This window comes from Triticum urartu, chromosome 2, assembly GCF_003073215.2.
Source record: "Triticum urartu cultivar G1812 chromosome 2, Tu2.1, whole genome shotgun sequence".
Classification (NCBI taxonomy): Eukaryota; Viridiplantae; Streptophyta; class Magnoliopsida; order Poales; family Poaceae; genus Triticum; species Triticum urartu.
The window spans coordinates 220,977,713-221,000,856 of NC_053023.1; the positions used below are offsets into that span (position 1 = coordinate 220,977,713).

The following is a 23,144-nucleotide window of genomic DNA, read 5'->3' on the forward strand; positions in this document are numbered from 1 at the left end:
ACGTAGTCGAACGGGTCCTCATAAACGCGACGTTTTCAGAACCAACCCGAAGAAGCAACACCAGAAAGAAGCACACAACATAGTAAACAACCAACACACGAACATGGTATGATATGCGGGATGCGGTATGTGATGCATATGCATGATTTGGAAAGGAATGATTGAAACTGGCCTCAACTTCGAAAACCAAGGGTGCCACTGAAAAGGTGAGGTGATTTCGGTTGAAATCGATATAAAGATCGCCGGAATCGGATGCACGGTTTGGAAATGGCAAGCAAAACAAATATGGCACCGGTCTGCGATTAACAGCAAGTGACCATCTAAATGCATCAAGATAAATATGCTACATCACTCAAACATGGCAACAGAATACATTGCAGCGATCCACTCATGATGCTTGACAAAAGATGAACACTGAGCTACGGCTAATTCACTAATTAACAGGTTCAAACAAGCATGGCAAAAGAGCAAATGATAACAGGTTTCAGACTTAGTGAAATTAACAGCATGTCAGGAATTTATCATCAGGAAGCAATCTTTAGAGCATGAAAACTACATGCTACAGGAACATATCATGGCAAAGCAAGGCATGGAATGAAGCTACTCAAAGCATGTAACAAAAGTCCCTTAGTGACCATGAGCCAAAAGGGATCAGAAAATACAATTGCAAGCATGTGAACATAGCAAAAACTTAAACAGATTCAGACTTGGTGAAAAACTGGAGCATGCAAAACAGATTAACGAGTAGGCATGTTTACGAGCTCGATGCACTCACTACAGAGCATGGAATGACAAACTAAGCATACACCCATCAAGAAGACATGTCATAGAAGCTAGACATGGCAAGAACAACAACATAGCATCCACGGATCAACAACAACAAGCTCGGCAAAATCGCTAAACATGTTAACAATCTGCCAGGAACATTTTATAGCAAAAGTAGAGCTCGATTGACTCAAGCTAGGATGCTCAATAATTGCAAACAAAGACATGGATGGATAGAGCACAACAATATTAACAAAACATCCTTACTTATCATCCTCAAAAGAGGCACGGATCACTAGGAAACAACAAGAACATATGGAATAACAACAAAATCAGGACAAGGACTTAGTGAAATTCTAAGTCTCTGAAATCAGCATCAACGATTACGCTACTTTGCATGCTTGTGCTAGTCACCACAAATATCACAAAAATACATGGCATACACCCCTGTAAAGATGGCATAGCATATAACAAAACACATGTAGAGCTCAGGATCATAGCATGCACACATTAATCATGGCAAAAATGACAAAATGTCATTTGCTGAAACAGATCTGACATAGTCATCACATAGCCCTCTTCCAACAGCATTTCAGGCATCAAGATGAGCTCAAATGAAAATGATGCAATGAGATGAAATGATGTACTCATCGAGACGAACATTTTGATATGCTACACGCACGAATCGGAGCTACGGATGCAGAGTTATGATGCGATGAAAAGTGCATAAAAGTACTGAGATCTGGGGACTTAGTGGAAATATTACCCCGCGGGAAAGTCAACGGGCGGACGAGGTGGTGCGGGATGAGAGGATCCGGATCTGGACGGAGGCGTTTGGATCGGGGGAGTGGTGGATCTCGTCCACCTTCTTCTCTGGATCCGGCCGGCGAGGGACGAACTCCAGCGAGGTCGAACACGGGGCGGCGCACGCCGGCGCGGCTGCCGAAGCTTGCAGTGGCGAGAAAAGGCGGCAGGGAGGCTCGGTCGCCGAGGCACGGAGGAGGAGGTCCGCGGCGCGGCGGCGGAAGCAAGATCCGGCGGCGAACCTCGCCGGCGGGAGGTCTTGGCGGCGGGGTATAGGGAGCTCGGGGCCCGGCGACAACGTGCTCGCCGCGGTGGCTCACCGGCGCAGGGAGGATACGGGGCGGCGCGGCGACGTTGCCTGGCGGCAGCGGAGGCGGGCGGCCGCGGGCGCGTGCCCTTAGGCGGCTCGAGCCGCGATGCAGAGAGATGGGCCCGCGCGGGCCGGCCTCGGGCCCCGCGGGCCGCGGCGGCGCGCTGCGAATAGAGAGGGCGTGGCGCAGGTGAGGTGGCGTGATCTGATTGGCTCGCGGCGGGGGGGGTGACGTGGCGACGCCTCATTCGCCGGAGTGAGGTGGCGGCGGGATGGACGCGTCCGCCGGCGAGATGGACATGTCTGGCGGCGCGATGGAGAAGAAGGTTAGGGTTTCATCCGCGAAAATTTCAGGGGAGGCAACATATTTATAGGTAGAGGGAGCTAGGAGAGTCCAAATGAGATGCGGTTTTCGGCCACACGATCGTGAACGCTCTAGACGATGGGAGAGGTTTTGGTCCACTTTGGAAGGGTGTTGGGCTGCAACACACACGAGGCCTTTTCGGTCCCTCGGTTAACCGTTGGAGTATCAAACGAAGTCCAAATGGCACGAAACTTGACAGGCGGTCTACCGGTAGTAAACCAAGGCCGCATGGCAAGTCTCGGTCCAATCCGAAAATGTTTAACACCCGCACACAAAAAGAGGTAGAAAGGGAAACCGGGTGACATAGGAGCGCCGGATTGCAAAACGGACAACGGGGAAAATGCTCGGATGCATGAGACGAACATGTATGCAAATGAAATGCACATGATGACATGATATGGAATGCATGACACGCAAGCAATGACAAGGCAACAACAGCGAATAACTGGAGGACACCTGGCACATCGGTCTCGGGGCATTACAACACTCCACCACTACGAGAGGATCTCGTCCCGAGATCTAGAATGGCACCGGAGGGAAAACGGAAGAGAAAGTGAAGAGGTAAAACTAAGTTGCTCCTTTGACAAACGAGTGAAACCAAAGAACCTTGAAAAGGTTAAGCCATTTCGAGAAAAGAATACCACGGAGATGAACGAGGTTGAAAACACTCCGTTAGAAAAGAGGAACAAGGAAGAACAACTTCGGGTAGCACTCCGATTGAAAAGAAAAGGAAATGGATAAGAACTTGATAAGATGAGAAGATACTTGAATGAAAACACGACACTCCGGTTGGAAAAAAATTATCAAAGGAAAGAATATGGTCTTGACAAACCGAGATGAGGGGTGAAAATAGCAACATCGCTAGACCTCCGGGAGAAAGAATAGAAGTTGGATCGTCGGAACAAAAGAACGGAGGAGAAAACAACATCTTCTACCTCAAATGAGCTTGCAAAAAAACATCTTTAGGAGAAGGGTCGAACGGAGTTGTTGGAAAAACAACAACGAAAAGGATAAGCTTGATATGGACTTATAGAAGCCATCTCAAAAATTATGAGGTGACAACTTGCCACTCACGGGAAAAAGAATTGGATTGATAAGAACAAGGGGACGAGAAACTTATTTCACCGGGAGGATAAATGAAGAACTTGGATCATTTATAAGCACCATAAATAGCAACAATCCTTAGGGAAAGCTTTAGGTGAAATATAACCCAAGGTAACTCCAACGAAGAGGTTGAATCCATATATCTCATTCTTAACAACATGTGAATCATGAAACATGAACTCAAATTATCAAGAATGACATAATACCACCTCGAATGATACGGTTGAAAGAATTGCACTTTGAAATGCAAGATAAAGAATACTTGAGCTCCTCTGAAAAGAATCTTGATGAACACTTCGAGAAGGAATTAAATCCTTGATGAACCACCATGTAGAACCTTCATGAAGAACTCTGGTAAACAAAGGGATGTTCAAACGAAAAGAAAGATGAAAAGAGTAAGGTTGAAGCCTTGCAATGATTAGATGAAGCTTTGCGACGAGATAAAGTGGAAACTTGGAACTCTGGAAAGAAAGATGTACAACTGAAAACAAGAATTTTGATGAACCTCCGGAATAAGGAATTAATCACTTGGATGAAAACAAGAATAAGAATTACATTATGCTTATCCTTCACCAATTCAAATTGATGACAAGCAACGGATTTGACATATTACTTATTCTCGTAGAAAGGATTTAGGTAGATATAGCACAAACTTAATGGACCACCAGTAGGATTGAAACAATGAATGAATTAAAAGGCTGAAACACCGATAAGGATTAGCAAATGAACGAACATACATGAGAGAGCTCGGGGCTCGGCGACGACGTGCTCGCCGCGGTGGCTCACCAGCGCGGGGAGGATACGGGGCGGCGCGGCGACGTTGCCTGGCGGCGGCCGCGGGCGCGCGCCCTCAGGCGGCTCGAGCGGCGGTGCAGAGAGATGGGCCCGCGCGGGCCGGCCTCGGGCCCCGCGGGCCGCAGCGGCGTGCTGCGGAGAGAGAGGGCGTGGCGCGGGTGAGGTGGCACGATCTGATTGGCTCGCGGCGGCGGCAGGGTGACATGGCGACGCCTCATTCACCGGAGTGAGGTGGCGGCGGGATGGACGCGTCCGCCGGCGAGATGGACATGTCCGGCAGCGCGATGGAGAAGAAGGTTAGGGTTTCATCCGCAAAAATTTCGAGGGAGGCCACATATTTATAGGTAGAGGGAGCTAGGAGAGTCCAAATGAGGTGCGGTTTTTGGCCACGCGATCGTGATCGAACGCTCTAGATGATGGGAGAGGTTTTGGTGGGTTTTGGACCACTTTGGAAGGGTGTTGGGCTGCAACACACACGAGGCCTTTTCGGTCCCTCGGTTAACCGTTGGAGTATCAAACGAAGTCCAAATGGCACGAAACTTGACAGGCGGTCTACCAGTAGTAAACCAAGGCCGCATGGCAAGTCTCAGTCCAATCCAAAAATGTTTAACACCCGCACATGAAAAGAGGTAGAAAGGGAAACCGGGTGACATAGGAGCGCCGAATTGCAAAACGGACAACGGGGAAAATGCTCGGATGCATGAGAAGAACATGTATGCAAATGAAATGCACATGATGACATGATATGGAATGCATGACACGCAAGCAATGACAAGGCAACAACAGCGAATAACTGGAGGACACCTGGCACATCGGTCTCGGGGCGTTACACCATATGAATATCTCAATACGACCCTAGCGCAACCGAACGTTAAGTGTGTGACCCTACGGGTTCAAGAACATGCAGACGTGACCGAGACACCTCTTCGGTCAATGATCAATAGCAGGACCTGGATTCCCATATTGGCTCCCACACATTGAACGAAGATCTTTATCAGTTCAAACCATGATGTAGAGGATTCAGTTAATCCTGTATACAATTCCCTTTGTCCAGAGATACGTTACTTGCCCGAGATTCGACCGTCGATATCTCCATGCCTAGTTCAATCTCGTTACCGACAAGTCTTTTTACTCGTTCTGTAATACAAGATCTCATGACTAAACTCATTAGTCGCATGCTTGCAAGCTATTTATGATGTTGTATTACCGAGAGGGCCCAGAGATATCTCTTTGTCACATGGAGCAACAAATCCCAATCTCGATCCATGCAACCCAACAAACACTTTCCGAAATATCTGTAGAGAACCTTTATGATCACCCAGTTACGAAGTGATGTTTGATAACCCACAAAGTATTCTTCTGGTATTCGGGAGTGGCATGATCTCATGGTCTAAGGAACAGATACTTGACATTAGGAAAGCTATGAAAAATTGAACTTGGCGACATGATCAGATGCTAAGCTTACGGTTGGGTCTTGTCCATCACATCATTCTCCTAATGATGTGCTCCTGTTATCAAGTGACAACTCATGTCTATGGTTACGAAACATTAACCAACGTTGATCACCGAGCTAGTCTAGTAGAGTCACTAGGGACACGGGGTTGTTTATGTATCCACACATGTATTTAAGTTTCCGGTCAATACAATTATAGCATGGATAATAAACATTTATCATGAATGGTAAATATGATAACAACATCTTTATTATTGCCTCTAGGGCATATTTCCAACAGTAAAAATAACACTCATCAACGGGTCCAAACAACCATGGTGCCAACATGCTTGCTTCAAGGACATCCCCCTCCAATGAGTCTTCGGGCAGCCAGGCAACCTCTCACAATGAGTACGACCGCAACCACCGCCATGGAGGGACATCGTGGGGACAGAGGGGATCAAATTGATCAGCCCGTCCCTGCCCAATCGGGCCTACCGTGAGCCCGATGGGATGAAAAAAGATGACGACCGTGGTGAGCCCCAATGGGGTGGCAACGTCGACAAGGATGATGAGGCCTTATGATAATAGCTGACGATGGCGGTCCGGACTTCCCAAGGCATGGCGATGTGAGAACATAGGGAGTCCACCCACTATGACCCATCCCCTTGAGGCGTGGGGATAAGATAACAATTCTTGAGTTTTCTGTGATGCAATGAGGACAAACTACCAAGATGTGTTTGTTGTACATAAAGGTCGCATCTTACTCTTGGCATGTAGTTTATTTAACTTGATTATTAGCTAAGTAACTTATTGATATGGGGAATACTATATAGTTGATGTTGGATAAATCAATGGAGAAGGATTTCTAGCTCCGTTTAGGTCCACTATGGGCAGCTCCATTAGAGCTTGGAGATATGAAGAAAGGATTTAGTTGATGCTTTCAAGTCAACTAAGCCCATTCCACTACCAAAGGTTACCACTCTAGATGAAATACTTGATGCACTTAAGTTGATACCTTATTTAGCCGAGCAAGATATGATGCGATGTTATGGGAAGTTGGTACTTAATGATCGCCTGTTTCAAGCTTCGATGGAGTTGCCCATCACCATGAGGAAGACATGGTTGCTAATGTTGCCTTGAAGAATGAAACTTTGCGATATGTGTGTGTTCTTGTATGTCTTGTTAAACCTGGAACTATGTATGAGCTAGTGTTTGGAACTATCATATTGTTTGGACGTATCATATTTATGTGTATGTACTGTTTGAAACTACCATATTTGAGTCTATGCACTGTTTGGATTTGTCGTATTGTTTGGAATATCTATGAACTATCGTAAGTGCATGTGTCGAGTCTATCATATTTGTTGTATCGATGAATATTTGATGCTGACATATTGTTTGGAACTACTCCCTCAATTCCATAATATAGTGCGCCCGCGCTTCCCGAGATTCAAGACTAGTGGTGTGCACAGTTTGGAACTAGTATCATATTTGAGTGTATGTATTCTTTGTTATTGTTTAGAATTTGTGTTAATGTTATTATAAGAGAATATTGTTGTTGTGTGACCATTCGAATCCGGCTTGCCTGCTTCCTTCCAATGCTTCCATCCGTGCTCCCACTTCATTCTACGGTTGCCTTTTTTTTCTTTTTCCTTTCTAATCTAATCTCCCCCTCCGATTTTAAGGGGGTGGAGCAGGCAAGTCTCGTCCACGCCCATTCGTGTTGTTGTGATTCATTTCTAGAATATTTATTCTTTTTACTACTATATATCCACTCCATTTTATAGTAACATGTGAGCCGATTTCATTTTTGAGTCATGTAGAACAAGGTATAATCTTCTTTGTAATGTAGCTATGCAATTCCAAAGTATGTCATCCAAACAAAATTTGGCATTGAAACCTCAAAAATATTTCAAGGGTCAATTTAGTGAACAACCAAGGCGACAAACTCGTATTTGTGCCGTTTTCAGTTTTCTCATTGGATTGGAACCCCAGACCAATTCCATACTCCCCTTGAGGCGTGGGGATAGTACTATACTAAACTCTAGTAGCACGGGCATCCAAACAAAGCGCTAGAGTTGTTGTAACATCCAGGGCTCCAGGCCGGGTCTCCGTACAGATTGAGCAGACGAGCGTTCATTTCGAAATGCGACCGTTCCTCGTCCACCAATAAAACTTCCCGCTCAAAAACCCCAAATACCCCAACTCCTACCACAATCCCCGCTCCCCCCAGATCCCATGGAAGCCCTGCCCGCCCGCTCCAGAATCTTCTAGAACGTCTTCCTTCCTCCGTCGCCATGAACCGCTGCGAGCTCACCGAACCCCCCTTCCGCGACGTCTCCAACCTCGGCACCCCAAAACCTAACCCCAACTCTCCCTCCCCGCTCTTCTTCACCGCCTCCAAAACACCACTCCGTGCCCCCACCCCGACACCGCTGGCCCGCAGGAGGCCCCTCGCCGGCGCTGCGACCCCGACGCCCATCGGCCGCAGGAAGGCCCTCGCCGGCGCGGCGACCCCGACGCCCCTCGCCCGCCGCCTCCGCGCCCTCGAACTCGACCAGTCGCGCTCCGCCCGCCGCGCCGAGTCCGGCCGCGAGCGCGCCCTCCGCGCCTTCGCCGCCTCCGCCTCATCATGGCTCTCCCTCCTACTCCGCGACCCCTCCGCCTGCGGCTGCTCCCCCGCTGCAGCCGCCACGGCCACACACGTCTCTGCTGCCGGCAAGCGCGACACGCTCGATGGCGAGCGCGCGCGGGGCAGCAGCCCGAAGCGGCACCGCGGCAGGGACCGCTACGGGGAGAAGAGGAAGGCGATGACACCTGCCATGGTAGCCGTGTTAAGGGAGTCCCTTAGGGAGGTGTGCAGCTTGGAGGATGTGAAGCAGAGGATGGGCAAGTACATGAGCACGGAGGCGTGCGAGGAGGTGCTCCTCATGATGTGCCAAATTTGTAAGGTGAGGATTTTTCTACGGCTTTTATTCTACTGTACGAGCTAAGGGATTGGATTTTTTAGACTAAATGCTCCTTCCACCCCAATTTCAACATTCGTTCAACCATCGGCGTTTCAGGCGTATTGCTAGGCAAATAAAGTTAGTTGAATTACCTGGCGTGCCCCTCACCCCCAGTTCATTCACAGTTAGGCTGTACAGTTGGCCTGTTGGGGTTGATCTTAATTTAGTGGCATGGTAAGAGTTGTCATTTGCAGCACATAGGTGATAGTGGACACTGTGGAATCCTCTTTCAAAACAACATACGGGTAACAGAAAAATATTCGGGTGGGTTGGATATATCATGCTGTATGTTGGGACTTGGGATGTTGCACATCTCTTTATTGTTGGTAATCTGACACTGTGATTTTGTATCTCTAAAATTTACTACAGCTAGAATATCTTAAACAGAGAATTTTTCAGCCGACTTCAGTCGGCAGCACCATTAATAAGATACTCTAAGCAGTAATGTTTCTTCTTTTGCAGAACATTGATGAGAGAAGGCTGAAGATGAGAGCCAATTGCCCAATTGTTACCGATCTTAGGCTGAAAGAGAACGCGACTAGAGTTTTCTTGTGTTACAATCCAGAGTGGCTCAGGATAGGCTTGCATATGGTCCTTGGGGGTGATTGCTTGCTACAGAGTGGATCGTGGAAACGGGAAAAGGAGGTTTCCTTTCTGAAACTTCTTCTGGAGAAGCAGTTGTTTGGTCAAAACGTGGCTCCAACAACTTTTGCTCACAATAAGGTTGTAGAAGGGCTCCACAGAACAGATTATACTGAAGCATTGGGCGACATTATACTGAAAAGAATGTTTCTGCTCGTCGCTGCTCTAGATAGGGCGAAAATGGAAAGAGCCCTACCTCTCAAATTTGGAATAGATAGCCTTGACGGTGGATCCCCTCCATTGTTTTGTCACCGAGCCAACATAAAATCTAGCCAGCAAATTATTCATCGTAAGTAGCAAATCCATCTAATTCTGGTTTATTTTATTTGTGAACTTGCATGTATTTTATTCAATGGACTGTGTCTTCTTTTACTTGTTCCTGAATTGTAGAGTCTTTGGCTGAGGCCATGCATGGAGAAGGTGATCTCCTGATGCATCTGTCAACCATGGGCTACAGACTGAATTATCAACAGGTATGGTGATAGCTAGCACGACCGTGCTCTAAAATTATGCAATAACTGATCGCAAAAGAACAATAACCATGCAACATATTGCTGTATTTTGACATTTTATATTTTGGCTATAAGTTTCCTTTGAATATTTGGTGAATTTCTCTAATTATGTTTCCTTACCAGCCTGCGCTGTCGGAGTATGATTTCACTATAGGATACTTATTTGAAGATCTCCATGATGGCATAATTCTTTGTAGAGTTGTTCAGCTCCTGCTTTCTGATGCATCGATTATTTTGGTATGTACTTTACTTGCCCCACACTAGTCGGATGATTATTGTCATTGGATTTACAGAGACATCATGTTTTATTTCAGAAAGTGATTGCTCCATCAGATACACATAAAAAGAAATTGCACAATTGCACCACGGCTATCCAGTATATCAAGCAAGCTGGGGTTCCAATATCTGATGCAGATGGAGTCACAATTTCAGCAGAAGATATTGCTAATGGCGACAAGGAACTAATTCTTTCGTTGCTATGGAATATGTTCATTCATATGCAGGTTAATCTAAATATTCAGTATCACGTTACCCCAGTCAAAGTTTTATAATGTTATAACACACCTTTCATTTGTATTAAAGAATAAAGATAATGGATTATTCAATGTTCAGTTTTGTTTTCTCACTCACTTCATAGGCTGGCTTACAGTGAGGATATGCTGTACTTCTCAGCACTAAATTCTTCCCCCAGTCTAAATAGTATCTGATGACTGTTACTCTACTTGCCTAAGTCAGAAGGGTTGCAGCAGGGAATTTCTACTTAGTGAGAAACTGTATTCTTTAGGTTTTTGGTCCTTCTGTCTTACTATCAATTCTTGTCCAAGTTAATAAATTATGGCACAAACAGGGTATTATTTTTTCCATATGATGTCCTGCACTGTGTAGACTAACTTGTTGCACAATATAACTCGTAAGAAATAGTTATGTTGCAAATAGTGCATAAATTATCTCTAGCATGTCGTTCTTCAAATATATAACCTTGTGCTCTTGTGCAGTTACCCTTGCTAGTAAATAAAACTTCACTAGCTCGTGAACTATCCAGGTTAAATGCATCGGCGGTGGTAAGTTTCTTGTACTCAGAAGATCAAATTTAGCTATCCCCCCTAATCTTTTGTACTCCACTTAGACATAAGTATTAAGTAGCACCCTGTTACACAAGATTGCAAGGTGCATTCCTGAAGTAAATTTATCATTACTGGACAGTGTTTTATTCTGGCTCTTGCTTCCATTAAACTACCACTGAATCATATGGCTACTTGTGTAATCGTTCTAAAAAAAGGTCTCTGTCTCACTAAACTACTGCCTGCAGTAACAAAATTATTTTTTACTCTGTTCCACTGCACTTCACATTGAAGTTTCAACACTATACAGCCAGAACTATGCGTTGCTGGCAGATATGGGACAAGACATATGTGCTTTGCAGTAACTGTATTATTTCTCAAGTAAAAGATCAGAATTCCATGATAAAGCAGCCGTATAAGTCTACTTCTGTTTTGGTGATTTTATTAGGGGATACTATTAGTTTATTGTTTTCATAAGGGGATCTACTTCTTTCATGTCAGGAACAACCAATCACTGTGACCAAGTCGCACATGGGCTTGCTTTATGATTGGATTCAGGTAGGTGTTGATTTTTCACTTCTTTATGTTTTCTACTTGTTCAAATGTATAAGTCTGGCAAATCACCATGATCAGAGATATAGAGATCAGAATGTGGCATTTGTAATGGTTTGTACACATTTCATTTTAGAGTTTTGTACTTTCATTACCACCAAATTATGGGTCTCTTGAGCTTATTATTTCTTCAACCTGTACGGTGTTAAGTTTTAACCTTACAACATGTTTGGCTGTAAGGTATTTATTTGTGTGATTTCTACACATATTTTCCTTGGTATTTTTACAGGTGGTGTGTGCAAAATATGGCTTAAGTGTGGAAAGTTCCCAGATTGACAGGAAAGCACTGAAATACTTCATAACTCACTATCTGAACATTAGCATTCATAGGTGTCCCCTAAAGGTTTTCTTTAACTTCCATCAAAGTTTTTCCTCTTCATTGTTAGTTTCTTCCATCTTTTTTGTTCATTTTTTTATCTTACGTGCTAATTTTCCTTCGTGTTGATTGTCAGGAAACATTTTCTGATTGTCGAAAGGAACTGTTCAGTTGCCATGAACAAGAGACTTCCACTGCTATCACCAGCTGTCCATCAAGCAAACTAGGAGAAGTTCTTGGAGACTTTCTTCAGGTGGTAGTATCTTATTTATTTGGATTTTAGGAGGTATATGTTTCTCATGCTTTTTCTGCAATGTGCAGGATTTTCCAGCTAGTGGCATCTTAGCCAATGATGTATTATTCGATGAAAAGGGTGCAATAATTTTGATTGCATTCCTTTGTTCACATCTGACTAATGATAAAAGATTGGTATCTTTCTTTCACATTTCTCTCCTTTCATTTCTGTTCAGCATGCATACAATACCTTACTTGATTTGTATAGGGACAACTACGGAATTTGATCAGTACGAGATTGGACTGCCAAAGCCTGGAGAATAGAGTTTCTGCTAGGCTTAAATCTCCGGGAAAGAATGATGTGAAGTATCAATCCCCTCAGACAGATAACACAGATGATTCATGCACTAGCCAGGGTTTGTCCTTTATCGCTTCATCTGGTTGTCCTGTTTTCACATTGAACAAGATGAAAACTGCCACTTTTTAAGGCTCTGATGCCTATCTAGTGCTGTTCACAAATACTTTAATATGCATTAGCCATTATTTTCTGCTGCTAAAAAATACCTGTGAGGTTTCCATAGTTTGATGGTTTCTAGCTTTGTTGGCAACATAAGATTCTCTGCAAACTAGTGAATGACTGAATGTCATGTTACTATTTCTCCAGAGAAGGCTGCTACAATTATACAAGCTCAAATCAGACGGATAATTGCAAAGAACAGATATCATAAGCTTAGGAAGTCAATATCTATCCTGCAAGGTGCTATAAGAGCTTGGTCATTTGTTATCATGATAAGGAAATCCAGCTGTCTAACTGCCGCCTTCTCTACCCACGTGCAAGCAAATGGTACATTTCCCTTACTAATTGCTCCTTATTCATGCACTGAAATCGCACCATACTTGTTAATATCCAGCTGTCCATTTCTTTCCAGGAAGCTACAACAGATGGTTAATTTCCATATTAGAAAGGCATAGATTTGTGCGAATGAGAAGATCTGCCATTGTGATTCAGCAAGCTGTAAGGATTTGGATTGGGGAAAGAAAGAGATCTGAGAGCATCGAGCCTTTTGAAAGCCATGGGTTCTTGGAAACTACAGCTTCGCCGAAAACTGATTGCATAGAAATGTGCGATGGTGAGCATGAAACAACACCTTGCAAGGATTTGGGTACCTCGATAGCTTCTGCTGCCCCTCAATGCCCTGATGAGAGTAACCATATAGATACAGTCACTATTCTGCAGCGTCGTGTCAAAAACAGCAACTATGTAACTTCTCCTAGTCCTCATCGGAGTATCAATAAGAGCGGCTCTGTAAATTCCGTCAGCCATCACCCATGTGAGATTGAGACTGCCAGCATAGCATCAGCCACTAAACTTGGGTGCGAGGATGATGTGGATAGTAGAAGCAATATATCCTGTGGAGCTTCATTCCAGCATGGACAGCCTGTATCTGCTCAGCTCGATTTCTCACTTCGCAAAGACATAGTGGCTGTTCAAAAGATACAGTTTGCATATAGAAGATTTGTACACAATAGATCCTCAAGAATATCTGCTGCAACCAAAATCCAGAGCCACTGGCGTGGTTTCACCATGCGGATGTGTTTCACAAAGCAAGTTGAAGCTATCATTGTAATCCAATCTATAGCCAGACACAACTTGTGCAGCTGGGCCTTTTGGCGGTATCACAATGCTGCACTAGACATTCAGCGTATTGCCAGAGGACGTATCGCTAGAAAGCGACTATTAGGTTAGTATTTATTCTTGCTTTTGGTGCATTCTTGTTGGCTACTGACCCACATTACTCATGCAGGTTCTTCACTGCAAACCTACACTAGCCTTGTTAGCCTTGACCAAAGTCAGCATAAAAGATCTCACCAGAGTACTGAACTCAAAATTGTGTTGTACTCAGCCTTAAGGCTACAAAGATGGTGGAGGAAGGTCCTATTGCACCAGTCTATCAGACTATCAGCTATCTCAATTCAATCCTCAGTTCGTGGTTGGTTGGCTCGGAAACAAGCCAAACGAATTACCTGCTGCATCCATGTCATTCAAGTATGTGTGCTATTTTTTGCTACTTTCTAGTTGGATTGTAATGGGAGGGAAGGTATATATGATCAGTCTATTTGCAGAGATGGTGGAGAAATGTTATGTTTCTTGAATCAAGGAAAAGAGCTGTGACTACTATTCAATCTCATGTCCGTGGTTGGATAGCACGACAGTTTGCTATTAGAAAAAGGAAGTCTATAACTATTATTCAGGTCATGACCAACATCCAACCATATGATTTCTTACATGAGTACACTTCCTTTTCTTTGCAAAAACGATTCAAGTTTTTTCTTCATATGATATTCCAGTTTCTTCAAGAACTTGTGTCAGTGTGCAATGGTGCATTTTCTTTCACATGACATTCTACCACTTGAATCTTGCAGTCATTTGTCAAAGCATACCATGTGAGGAAAGCTTCAAAGCAAGAAGTTGTTGACATAAGGTCTAGAATTCAGAAGGCTTCTGCACAAGTTGATGATGACATGCGCCTGATCAATAGACTAATTGCTGCGCTGTCACAAATCACTGGATGTAGAAGCATCAGCAGCATTCGACAAACTTGCACGACACTAAGTAAATATATATTCTTTAAGACTACCTTTTGGAGTATTTCTCTAGCCTGGTTTCATGTCAGTGTTGTTGTGTTCTTTGTTTCATATTGGCTTCCTTGACATCCTTAGGACTGTACTGTTTTCTGATCCTTTACTGGGCACTTGCTTCTGAAGTCCTGCGGTTTACTATATCTGTAACGTTTCTCCTCCAGGTATTGCTACAGAGCTTTCTGAGAAGTGTTGTGCGACACTTGTTGATGCCGGTGCTGTAGACATTCTTCTGAAGCAAATCCCTCAACTTAACCGTGGGATCCCTGACCAGGAAGTCTTGAAGCAAGTACTCTATACACTGCGGAACATTGCACGATTCCCAAATGTTCGACCGGTGTTAGCTAACAATCCACAATTGGTTAACACTATTTTCCAGGAGCTGCTGCGGTAATTTCTCTCAGTATTGAGTTCATTTTTCGACTACTCTTAACCCCTAAGTACTTATCATTTTGCTCTTTCTGGTAGTTAATTGCTTGCTCACTCACATGACATGATTACACAATAAGGACCGTGCCCAGCGCATTTTTTACATACTCAAAACAGAAGCTCCACTGAAGCTAGTGTTCCATTATAAAATTTCCCTATGTTTAAGTAGTTTGTCACTGCAGCCTCTGTCTTCCCAAAGCCAGGTGTTCACTTTCAACCTGCGAGATTGAGAATTCACAGTTTTGAAATTTGAACTTGAGTCATCCTTTTGTTCTGATTCATGAGCCTGTAATTCCTGAGATGATATGTTCTCTGTCGTTGCCCTCAGGAACAAAACGGACATGTTTTTCATCGCATGTGAAATTCTGAAGAAGCTGTGCGAGTCGGAAGAAGGGCGCGGATTCGCCGGGGCCCTGGGGCACCACATAAGAAGGCTGGACAGTATGGTGCGAGGCCTTGAGAAGAAGGTGGAGCTCGACAAGAGGTAAAGAGAGAACAGTAACATCCTTGGAAAAGTACTAGTGAAACAGAGTATGGCTAACTGGACCAGACTGTTTTTTGATTCACTGGCTTGACTAACGGCTTGGCTTGTCTTGTCTCTGCAAGAAATGGTCACACTGAAGCTCGTAAGGAGGACAATTTGCGGCGGCTCGGGGAGGCGGCGGCCCTCTACCATCTTCTCACCAATAAATAATGGCATACGGTGTGGTTTGTAGCCCTTGGTTTCTGGAACCGGAAGTGATTGTAGTCCAAAGGTAGATCCTGTGGACAGAAGTGTGCGCGTCAGTCGTGGTAGTATGTGGTAAACAGTCGGGGTTGTGGAACGGAGCATCAGCTTGATGTATGTGACAATGGTTCTATTTTCTTGACATTTTCTTCGTTGTGTTGCGTTTATCCTGTTACGACTATTGATCCGAGGCAGAAGCGAGAAACCGACTTGCGATTTCAATGTATGCTATTCTGGCATGAAAGCTTGACAAGATCTTATGGCTCTTGGGTGCTAGCACACCCTATATGCGCAAAATAATTTAGTAGTAATTGCATAGAAGTCGAAAAAATCTGAAACTTTTTTGGAATCAAATATGATAAGTATTATACTTTTACTCCCTTCATTCCAATGAATAAGACGTGTATGCACGCACCTCAATAATTATGAGATAAAAATTATGCCGTTGAATTTATATTGAATAGAAGTTTTCAGTGGTATAATTTTTAAGTCATAAAAATGTATACTATAGATTTAATTTATGGTCAAAGCTGGATTTTGGTAAACATGCATGCCTTATTCAATGGAATGGAGAGAGTATATAGTGTTTTGATTAATTTATTTTCGCCTGGAATACCATGGAAGTCATTCCTTGATGAATCTTTTTATACAAGTACAATACCATATTTGATTCCAAAAAAATTGTGGATTTTTTACAATTACTAAATTATTTTTTGCATACAGGATTCACTGGCACCCATGTTCACCATGGTATTTCTCAGTGAAGCACAGCCTAGTTTGATCAATCTATCGTTTTACCTTACTTGCACCTGTTTCAGCAAATTTCAATCATAATGTAAAGTAGCACTTGTGTCATTCCATTAACAAATAAGAATAGACCTTATGAGCCCAGTCATCAAATGCCAACTACTGAATTAGAATATCAAACAATCGTATCCGCCCGATACAGGGGCAATTCTGGCCCAAAAACGTTGCCAGTAAACATTACATTTGGGTCGATATCAATAATATACATACATAACAGCACAATGATCAATTGTACATATACACCATCTAGCGCTCTAGCTAGGCCCTAATTCATAACCTAATACTTCACCCTTCTTATCAACCACTGCCATCAGCTAGACAATCAACAATGTTCCTCGGGGGGGAGGCTTAGACACTCAACAATACAAGAGAAAAATTAGACTGCTAAGGTCAGTCTGCGCATCAGCTGGATTCCAGATTGAATGGCTGCAGCAGTTGAGCAGACTTTCGCCTTCGCTTTCCTTCAGGAGTCAATCTGACTGCTGCCTTAACTGAAACCTTGCCATTTTTAGGTGGCTGCTTCTTAGACGAATTTGGTTGTACCCGAGAGGGCTCGCCCTCTTCACCACAACTTCTTTGAGGGGACTTGACTCTCTTGCGTGCAAAACGTGCCTCCATCTCTGGTCTACGGTTGGGACCAATCAGCTTTACATGGAATGGATTCACAGCTGTGTAGCAAACCAAGTCATTTGTAGCTTGTCCTTTGTCCAGATCAACACTTCTGCCATTCACCTAAAATAAGAGTGAAGCTCAGGGTCATCTGGTGCCGTGTCAAAACACAACCACAAAGATAAAGGGGGTTACCAGCTGGAGAAGGGCAGAGAATGTTCTTGCAACCTCGTACTTTGGTTTGCTGCTAACAATCTCACTGAATGATGCAATCCCTGTATCAGTTCTTGACGAGAGTGTGTCAAGGATCTGCTCTCCATATAAACCAATATCAAAGGGTGGGTTTCTATCCTGAAAAGGCATGAATTGTAGCACTCGTGAGTGTGAAGCAAGTTCATATGTGCAGAACAGTTAGCAGATCAATCATGCAACCAAACCTGCTCTTCCAAGGCAAGCTCTATTCGCTCTTTCCATGTTGAAACTCGTGCATCCAGCTCGGTTTGTTGTTCAGCCTCAGCTATGCTAGCAAGGAGAGCATCCTGTGAGAGTTATCCATGTTAGTATTGGAAGTTGAACAGCTAACATAAAATTCAAAACACAATCCAAAAGTAGCTAGCTAGCAATCGGAATTCTGTTTCTCAAAACCAATATTTTGAAAAGTATTGTGCTTTGACAACATCTGCCAAGAAAAGTATGGAAATGCCATGTGGTATCAGAAACCAGACAACCCATAGGACACAATGCCCTGGCTGAACAAACAGTGCCCTAAATGCCATGTGGTATAGGATAAAAGAAACATCTGAGATAATAGGAATATCTAAATGCCATTTGGTCTCATCGGATACAACAAGCACTTCAAGTCACGTCAGAGTGATGAAATACTGATGTATCAGAACAAATCAGTCATCACAATAGCTAAATTTAGCAATTCATTGAATCTGTGACAGATCAACCTGTAGCTGGCTTCGAGCATACCACATCTATTTGAGAAGACAAAAATGGCATGCCTTAACACCCGAATATATGAGAAGTGAAGACACATGAAGTAATTGCAAGACAGCAATGTAGCATTTTCGTTGAACAAGTTTAGCACCAACATAGCAGCAAATTTCTGAATGGAATTTGTGTTAATAATGTTATTCTTTCAGACACATCATTCAAGAATATTGGCTACAAACTCCAATTATCATCAGACAAGATAAAGTTACAAAGAAAAGAACAAAATGGTTAGATGATATGTTAGCTAACCCCTATAACATGCTATTCCGAACAGCTATTCCAAACAGCTTGACACTAGTGAACCTGGACATCTCATATATTTTGGCAACTTACATGGCGCAAGTTGCTTGCAAATAAAAATAGAGGAAAGTTCATGCATCTACGCAAAATTTGAAAGGGAATGGAGCTATTAGTGGTCCGTATGACTTACCAGATGTGATCGACACAAATCATCAAGGCTTTTATGTCCATCCATGCTGTCCTGCGTAACTCGAACCACGTCATCATCAATCTAAACAGAAGCAAGCAGATGTCAGCCAATTGTTAGGTCAGTGAAGACAGCGATCAACTAATAGAAAGCTAAAGAAAATCAACCTTATCTGAGTAACTTGGCATGTCATCATCAATATCCATGTCAACATATGGATCATTCGGGGTGTCTGGCCCATCAATATCATCAAAATTATTGGTCTGTTTGTCATCCTTCAAATCTCCAGATATATGGCAATTTACTTCACCAGTTTCAAATGACTCTCTAAGCTGCAGCATGAATGGGTTGCAACAAGTTACTACGTGAACATATCTGACGTACCTAATCAAAATAGCACATTTTTGTAACAATGCTGAACACCTTTTCATAAAGAGGAACTGACTGGGAGACATCAGGTTTTTCCTGCTGAGACATTTGTACTTCAAAATATTTTGTTAGTTCAGGACTAACAACACCATCCATTTTTGCCACAGGAAATATAGATGCAAGGGTTTTCTTCTTTGGAGCGCCAATAACTTGCCTTGAAAAAGCTTTTACTGTTCCAAGCAGATCAAGAAAGAAGGTTCAATATATAGTTAGTGGAGATAATATACAAGGAAATAAAACATCCTTGTAGGGGAAACAACAGTTTCCAATACCTCTCTTGTAAGGCTTGATCTTTAGGTTGCTAGGTTCATGCGGATCCAAAGATTTATATGGATCTTCATCATCAGAATCATCCCCAAGATCTGGGCACCCAGGGTCTTCATCATCTGGTGGGGGCATGATGATAGGAGAATTGTGGTCAACAGGATGATGAGGCCAGCTATCTTCTTGACTTTGATCTGCTATCATTTCATGAGATTGCTCGCTGTCCTGAGTTGGATCTATATTTTCATCTCGGGCTTTCCCTGGAGTTCGTCTACGAGCAGTACCCCCTGATCTTACATTTGGGGAAGTGAAGACATTGTTTCGGGCTTTCCCAGGAGTTCGTCTATGAGCCAAAATATCTTCTTTGCATGATTTTTTTCCTTGAAAAAATTCAAAAACAGCTGGTGCGTCACATGGATCCAGCAGGAGGAAATCTCCGAAGAAACCACATGTTGCTAACTGCAATAAAGAAACAACTAGACTAGTTTAGTACGGCAGTACATGCCACCAGTCTCAGTTGCAATTAAAGAAATGCAGGATTACCAAATATGAATCCAGCTCGCTTGCTTCGCTATCGACACAGTCTCCTTCGAACACTAGAAGATTTGCTGGTGGCCTCACAATTTTTCTTCGCAGATCATCCTGGTCAAGGTTGTTATCCAAAGTGGTCCTTGTTTCCGCTGGCAATTTAGAAGGGGCGATATATGCTTGGTTTCATGTCATTTGAAGTAAACATATGACTGGTAAAACCGCAGAAGGTCCACTTACCTGGGACATCATCTAAACCCATAAACATATCATCTTCTTTGTTGGCAGTAGTGCTAGGACCATTTTCGTTAGCTTCAGCAGATCCCTTTTCTTGTTGATCTTGCCTGGTATAGTTCAAATGTTAGACTATTCGCAAAAAATGCACTAGGGTGGTCAAAGAGGAAATTGCAGGCCCGTAATTTGGCAACCGTCCAAACAAGGGCCGATGTTTCAGACACAAACCAGATATATAAGAGATAATCTGAAAGCACAAACTCTACTAGGGTTTATATCTAGCAGACACCAACAATTGCTTCTGCACCGTTAATTTTAACATAGTTAATTAGTTTAGAAATTCTATAGCTCCCTAAATCAGGGCCCTTATTGTTAACCTGACATGTCATGCTCTGAAATAAGATGTGCAAGAAAGCTATAGTTGCCAGCAGATATGTCACTGTCTGGCAGTTTGAGGCCCATTTCATTTAAGATGTGCAACGTCCAAGTCTCAGCAAGGTAGCATATACAGATAAGGCTAAGACAAAGCTGATATATCCTTACTTATTTTGCGAGAGAAATTCCAGCGCATGTAGCACCAATGAGTACAGGTACTCCACCTTGCGGCTGTAAACTTGAACTGAACCTTGGAGCAATAGCGCAGCTGCACATGAAGTGGCCACATATTACCAGCGCAGTAGAAGGGTTTACAAGAAGAAAGGAACTTTCTTTCAGTGCAAAATCCCTGATTTAATTAGCATGGGTCTCAAGAAGCCTTCGCAAAGAAGAAGAAGAAGAAGAAGAAGAAGAAGAAAAGGAGTTCCAGGTTTTGTAAGCACCTGGGGAAGAACCACAAAATCCACCGAAAAGAAGCTACTTCGTTAAAGCTCATTCGAGCAAAATAATAAAACCACCCAAAAAGCACACAAATTCCAACTATTAGTCTTTCTACCCTCCCAATTTTCAAACAAATCCTGGCACACTGCGCCACCCGTAAAAGAAAGCCCACGCCTTCGCCGCAAGAAACACGGTTACCATCCACACAGCCATACCTTCGGCGAAGTTGAAGCTGTGGGCCCCGTCTTCGGCGGAGATCTCGCCTGAGCAGATCTTGAGGAGGTACTCCTCGAGGCTCTTGGCGACGTCCACCTCCCAGTTCGACTCCGGGTCCCGGTTCGCCTGCAGTATCGGGAACCTCCCCCCGCTCGTGCTCCCCTCACCGCCGGCGCCGGCGCCGCCGCTGCCGTCCTCCATGACTCCCCCTCAGGCAACGAAGTTACTGGGCGCGAAGAGGTATTCTTGCGGGATGGTGGCTCGGGATCCAATGGGCGTGGACCGCGGGCGGTGAGGGTGCTTGGAAGCGGGAAGGGGAAGGGGGGAGGAAGCAAGGGGGCTAGGGTTGGAAGAGGATTGGGGAATTTTCGGATTTCGGAGGTCTCCCGCTCGATGGAATTTGTGACGGCGGGATCTGAGTTTCGGTGAAGGGCCGTTTCGCAGTTTTGGAAGTAGTCTAGGGATGAAGTGAACAACCGATGTTTCGCGACGAACCCCCTGGTTTTCGCACTATCGTGATGACAACCCTATTCGCCGTGGTTTAACTAGTAGTATCTTCCTAAAGAAATATACTCCCTCCGTCTACGAATAAATGTACATATAGTTTTTGGTCTTAATCAAAATTTTAAAATTTTGACCAACTTTATAGAAAATAATAGTAATACATATAACATCAAATTGGTATATTATGAAAGTACATTTCAAAACGGATCTAGTGATACTAATTTAGTGCTATAAATGCTTTTACTTTTTTTTAGAAAGTTGGTCGAAATTTTAACACGTTAACTTAATACAAAAGCTAGATGTACACTTATTCGCGGACGGAGGGAGTAAGAGCATACTAAAGGCTCCCGATAGCGCCTAAGAGCGGCTCAAAAAGAACTGGAGAAGTTGACGCAAGGAGAATACACGGTTGAATCAAAGGTGAAGCCAAATTATCTCACACTTTTGATTGAAAACCTTCTTAAACTGGAGGAAATTTACTGGGCGCAGCGCGGACGGGTGAACTGGCTGAGGAGGGAAGATCGGAACGCCAAATATTTTAAGCAGCTTGCTTCTGCTCGTAGGCGTCGTAATTTAATAAAGAATCTGAAAGATAATATAACGATTGGGTTGAGGGTAATGATAACCTCAAACTCCTCATTTTTTTTATTACTTCCAGAGTCTTTTCCGTTCAAACACATGTGTGATTGATAAGGGGTTGATAGCTATTGTGAAGTCATTGGTTACGGAGGACATGAACAAGATCTTAACCGCTTCGTATACGCAAGAGGAAGTAAAGAAGGCACTATTTCAAATAGGTGACATGAAGGCGCCCAGGCCTGATGGGCTTCATGCCATCTTCTTTAGGCCTCGTTTGGTAGAAGCGGGTCGGGGGGGTTTCAGCGGGTTTTTCTCGCGTGGCCCAGAAACCACGCAAAACCCTGAAGGCCCTTTTGATACGCGAGGATTCCACGGCCCAAACCCCTCTGAGCCTCCTCTGATACCATGTTTCCACATGGTTTTCAGCCCTCGAGGGGGGACTCGGGGATTTGCAGGGGACAACGCCGCCGCCCCCCGCTCAACATGCTTCGTCGCCTGCTCAACGTGCCGCCGCCATCGCCGGACTCCTCAAGACGCCGTCGCCCGCTGCCTCGACGTCGGCGTATCTCCTCCGACATACCCCCGGCTGTAAGTCCTCGCCTCGCCTCTCCACCTGTCCCCTCGTCATCTAGGTTTCTTCCACCTCCCGACCATGGTTGCCGCCTCGTCCTCCGCGGAGAGCTCGCAAAGCACGCTGTCTCCGAGGGCACCAAGTTCACATCCTCATATATGCATCTCTAGCAACTGTAGTTGGGTGTTGTTTATCAAGAATTAGTGTCGCTCTATGGAAATTGGTGGAATATTGTTTAGTTTGTAGTTGGGATGGTGATGTTGCCGTGTTATGTGACTGATCGATCTGAAACGGCGATGATCTGGTGCATCTTTTGGGAAACCTTGGTTTCTGTACTAGTTGTTCTTGTTGGGGAACGCAATATTTCAAAAATAATCCTATGATCACGCAAGATCTATCCAGG

General features: G+C 44.0%; 2 protein-coding genes across 3 annotated transcripts; one reads left to right on the forward strand and one right to left on the reverse strand.

Annotated features, from left to right (window-relative positions):
- The first annotated feature begins 7,672 nt into the window (after positions 1-7,672).
- LOC125536860 (abnormal spindle-like microcephaly-associated protein homolog) lies at positions 7,673-16,018 on the forward strand. 2 transcript variants are annotated; one of them, XM_048700138.1, is made up of 19 exons: positions 7,673-8,528; positions 9,048-9,516; positions 9,618-9,700; positions 9,863-9,976; positions 10,054-10,242; positions 10,735-10,800; positions 11,302-11,358; positions 11,642-11,755; positions 11,865-11,981; positions 12,050-12,157; positions 12,231-12,378; positions 12,627-12,806; positions 12,892-13,704; positions 13,867-14,009; positions 14,087-14,215; positions 14,387-14,576; positions 14,767-14,992; positions 15,360-15,515; positions 15,638-16,018. In XM_048700138.1, exons 1-19 carry the CDS (start codon positions 7,875-7,877, stop codon positions 15,723-15,725), a joined length of 4,044 nt encoding a protein of 1,347 aa, XP_048556095.1. In that variant the 5' UTR covers positions 7,673-7,874; the 3' UTR covers positions 15,726-16,018. The 2 variants fall into 2 exon arrangements, with proteins under 2 accessions (XP_048556095.1, XP_048556094.1); XM_048700137.1 differs by having other exon boundaries at positions 7,675-8,528; positions 13,768-14,009.
- A 635-nt stretch (positions 16,019-16,653) lies between these two features.
- On the reverse strand, positions 16,654-21,520 carry LOC125536861 (condensin-2 complex subunit H2). Its single transcript, XM_048700140.1, has 11 exons — positions 21,087-21,520; positions 20,599-20,698; positions 20,062-20,165; positions 19,837-19,973; positions 19,302-19,752; positions 19,024-19,199; positions 18,768-18,932; positions 18,604-18,684; positions 17,612-17,713; positions 17,370-17,525; positions 16,654-17,297 (listed from the first exon to the last, which is right to left on the reverse strand). Exons 1-11 carry the CDS (start codon positions 21,286-21,288, stop codon positions 16,968-16,970), a joined length of 2,004 nt encoding a protein of 667 aa, XP_048556097.1. The 5' UTR covers positions 21,289-21,520; the 3' UTR covers positions 16,654-16,967.
- Between the last annotated feature and the right edge of the window lie 1,624 nt (positions 21,521-23,144).

Bases quoted from the DNA above. Each gene is read 5' to 3' on its own strand.
- LOC125536861 (XM_048700140.1), bottom strand. From the start codon at position 21,288: ATGGAGGACGGCAGCGGCGGCGCCGGCGCCGGCGGTGAGGGGAGCACG. The intron at 18,933-19,023 runs GTGTTCAGCATT...TTCATGCTGCAG, and splicing joins CAGTTCCTCTTTATGAAAAG to CTTAGAGAGTCATTTGAAAC. The intron at 18,685-18,767 runs GTTGATTTTCTT...GCTTCTGTTTAG, and splicing joins TGCCAAGTTACTCAGATAAG to ATTGATGATGACGTGGTTCG.
- LOC125536860 (XM_048700137.1), top strand. From the start codon at position 7,875: ATGAACCGCTGCGAGCTCACCGAACCCCCCTTCCGCGACGTCTCCAAC. The intron at 12,379-12,626 runs GTTTGTCCTTTA...CTATTTCTCCAG, and splicing joins TGATTCATGCACTAGCCAGG to AGAAGGCTGCTACAATTATA. The intron at 14,010-14,086 runs GTATGTGTGCTA...GTCTATTTGCAG, and splicing joins GCTGCATCCATGTCATTCAA to AGATGGTGGAGAAATGTTAT.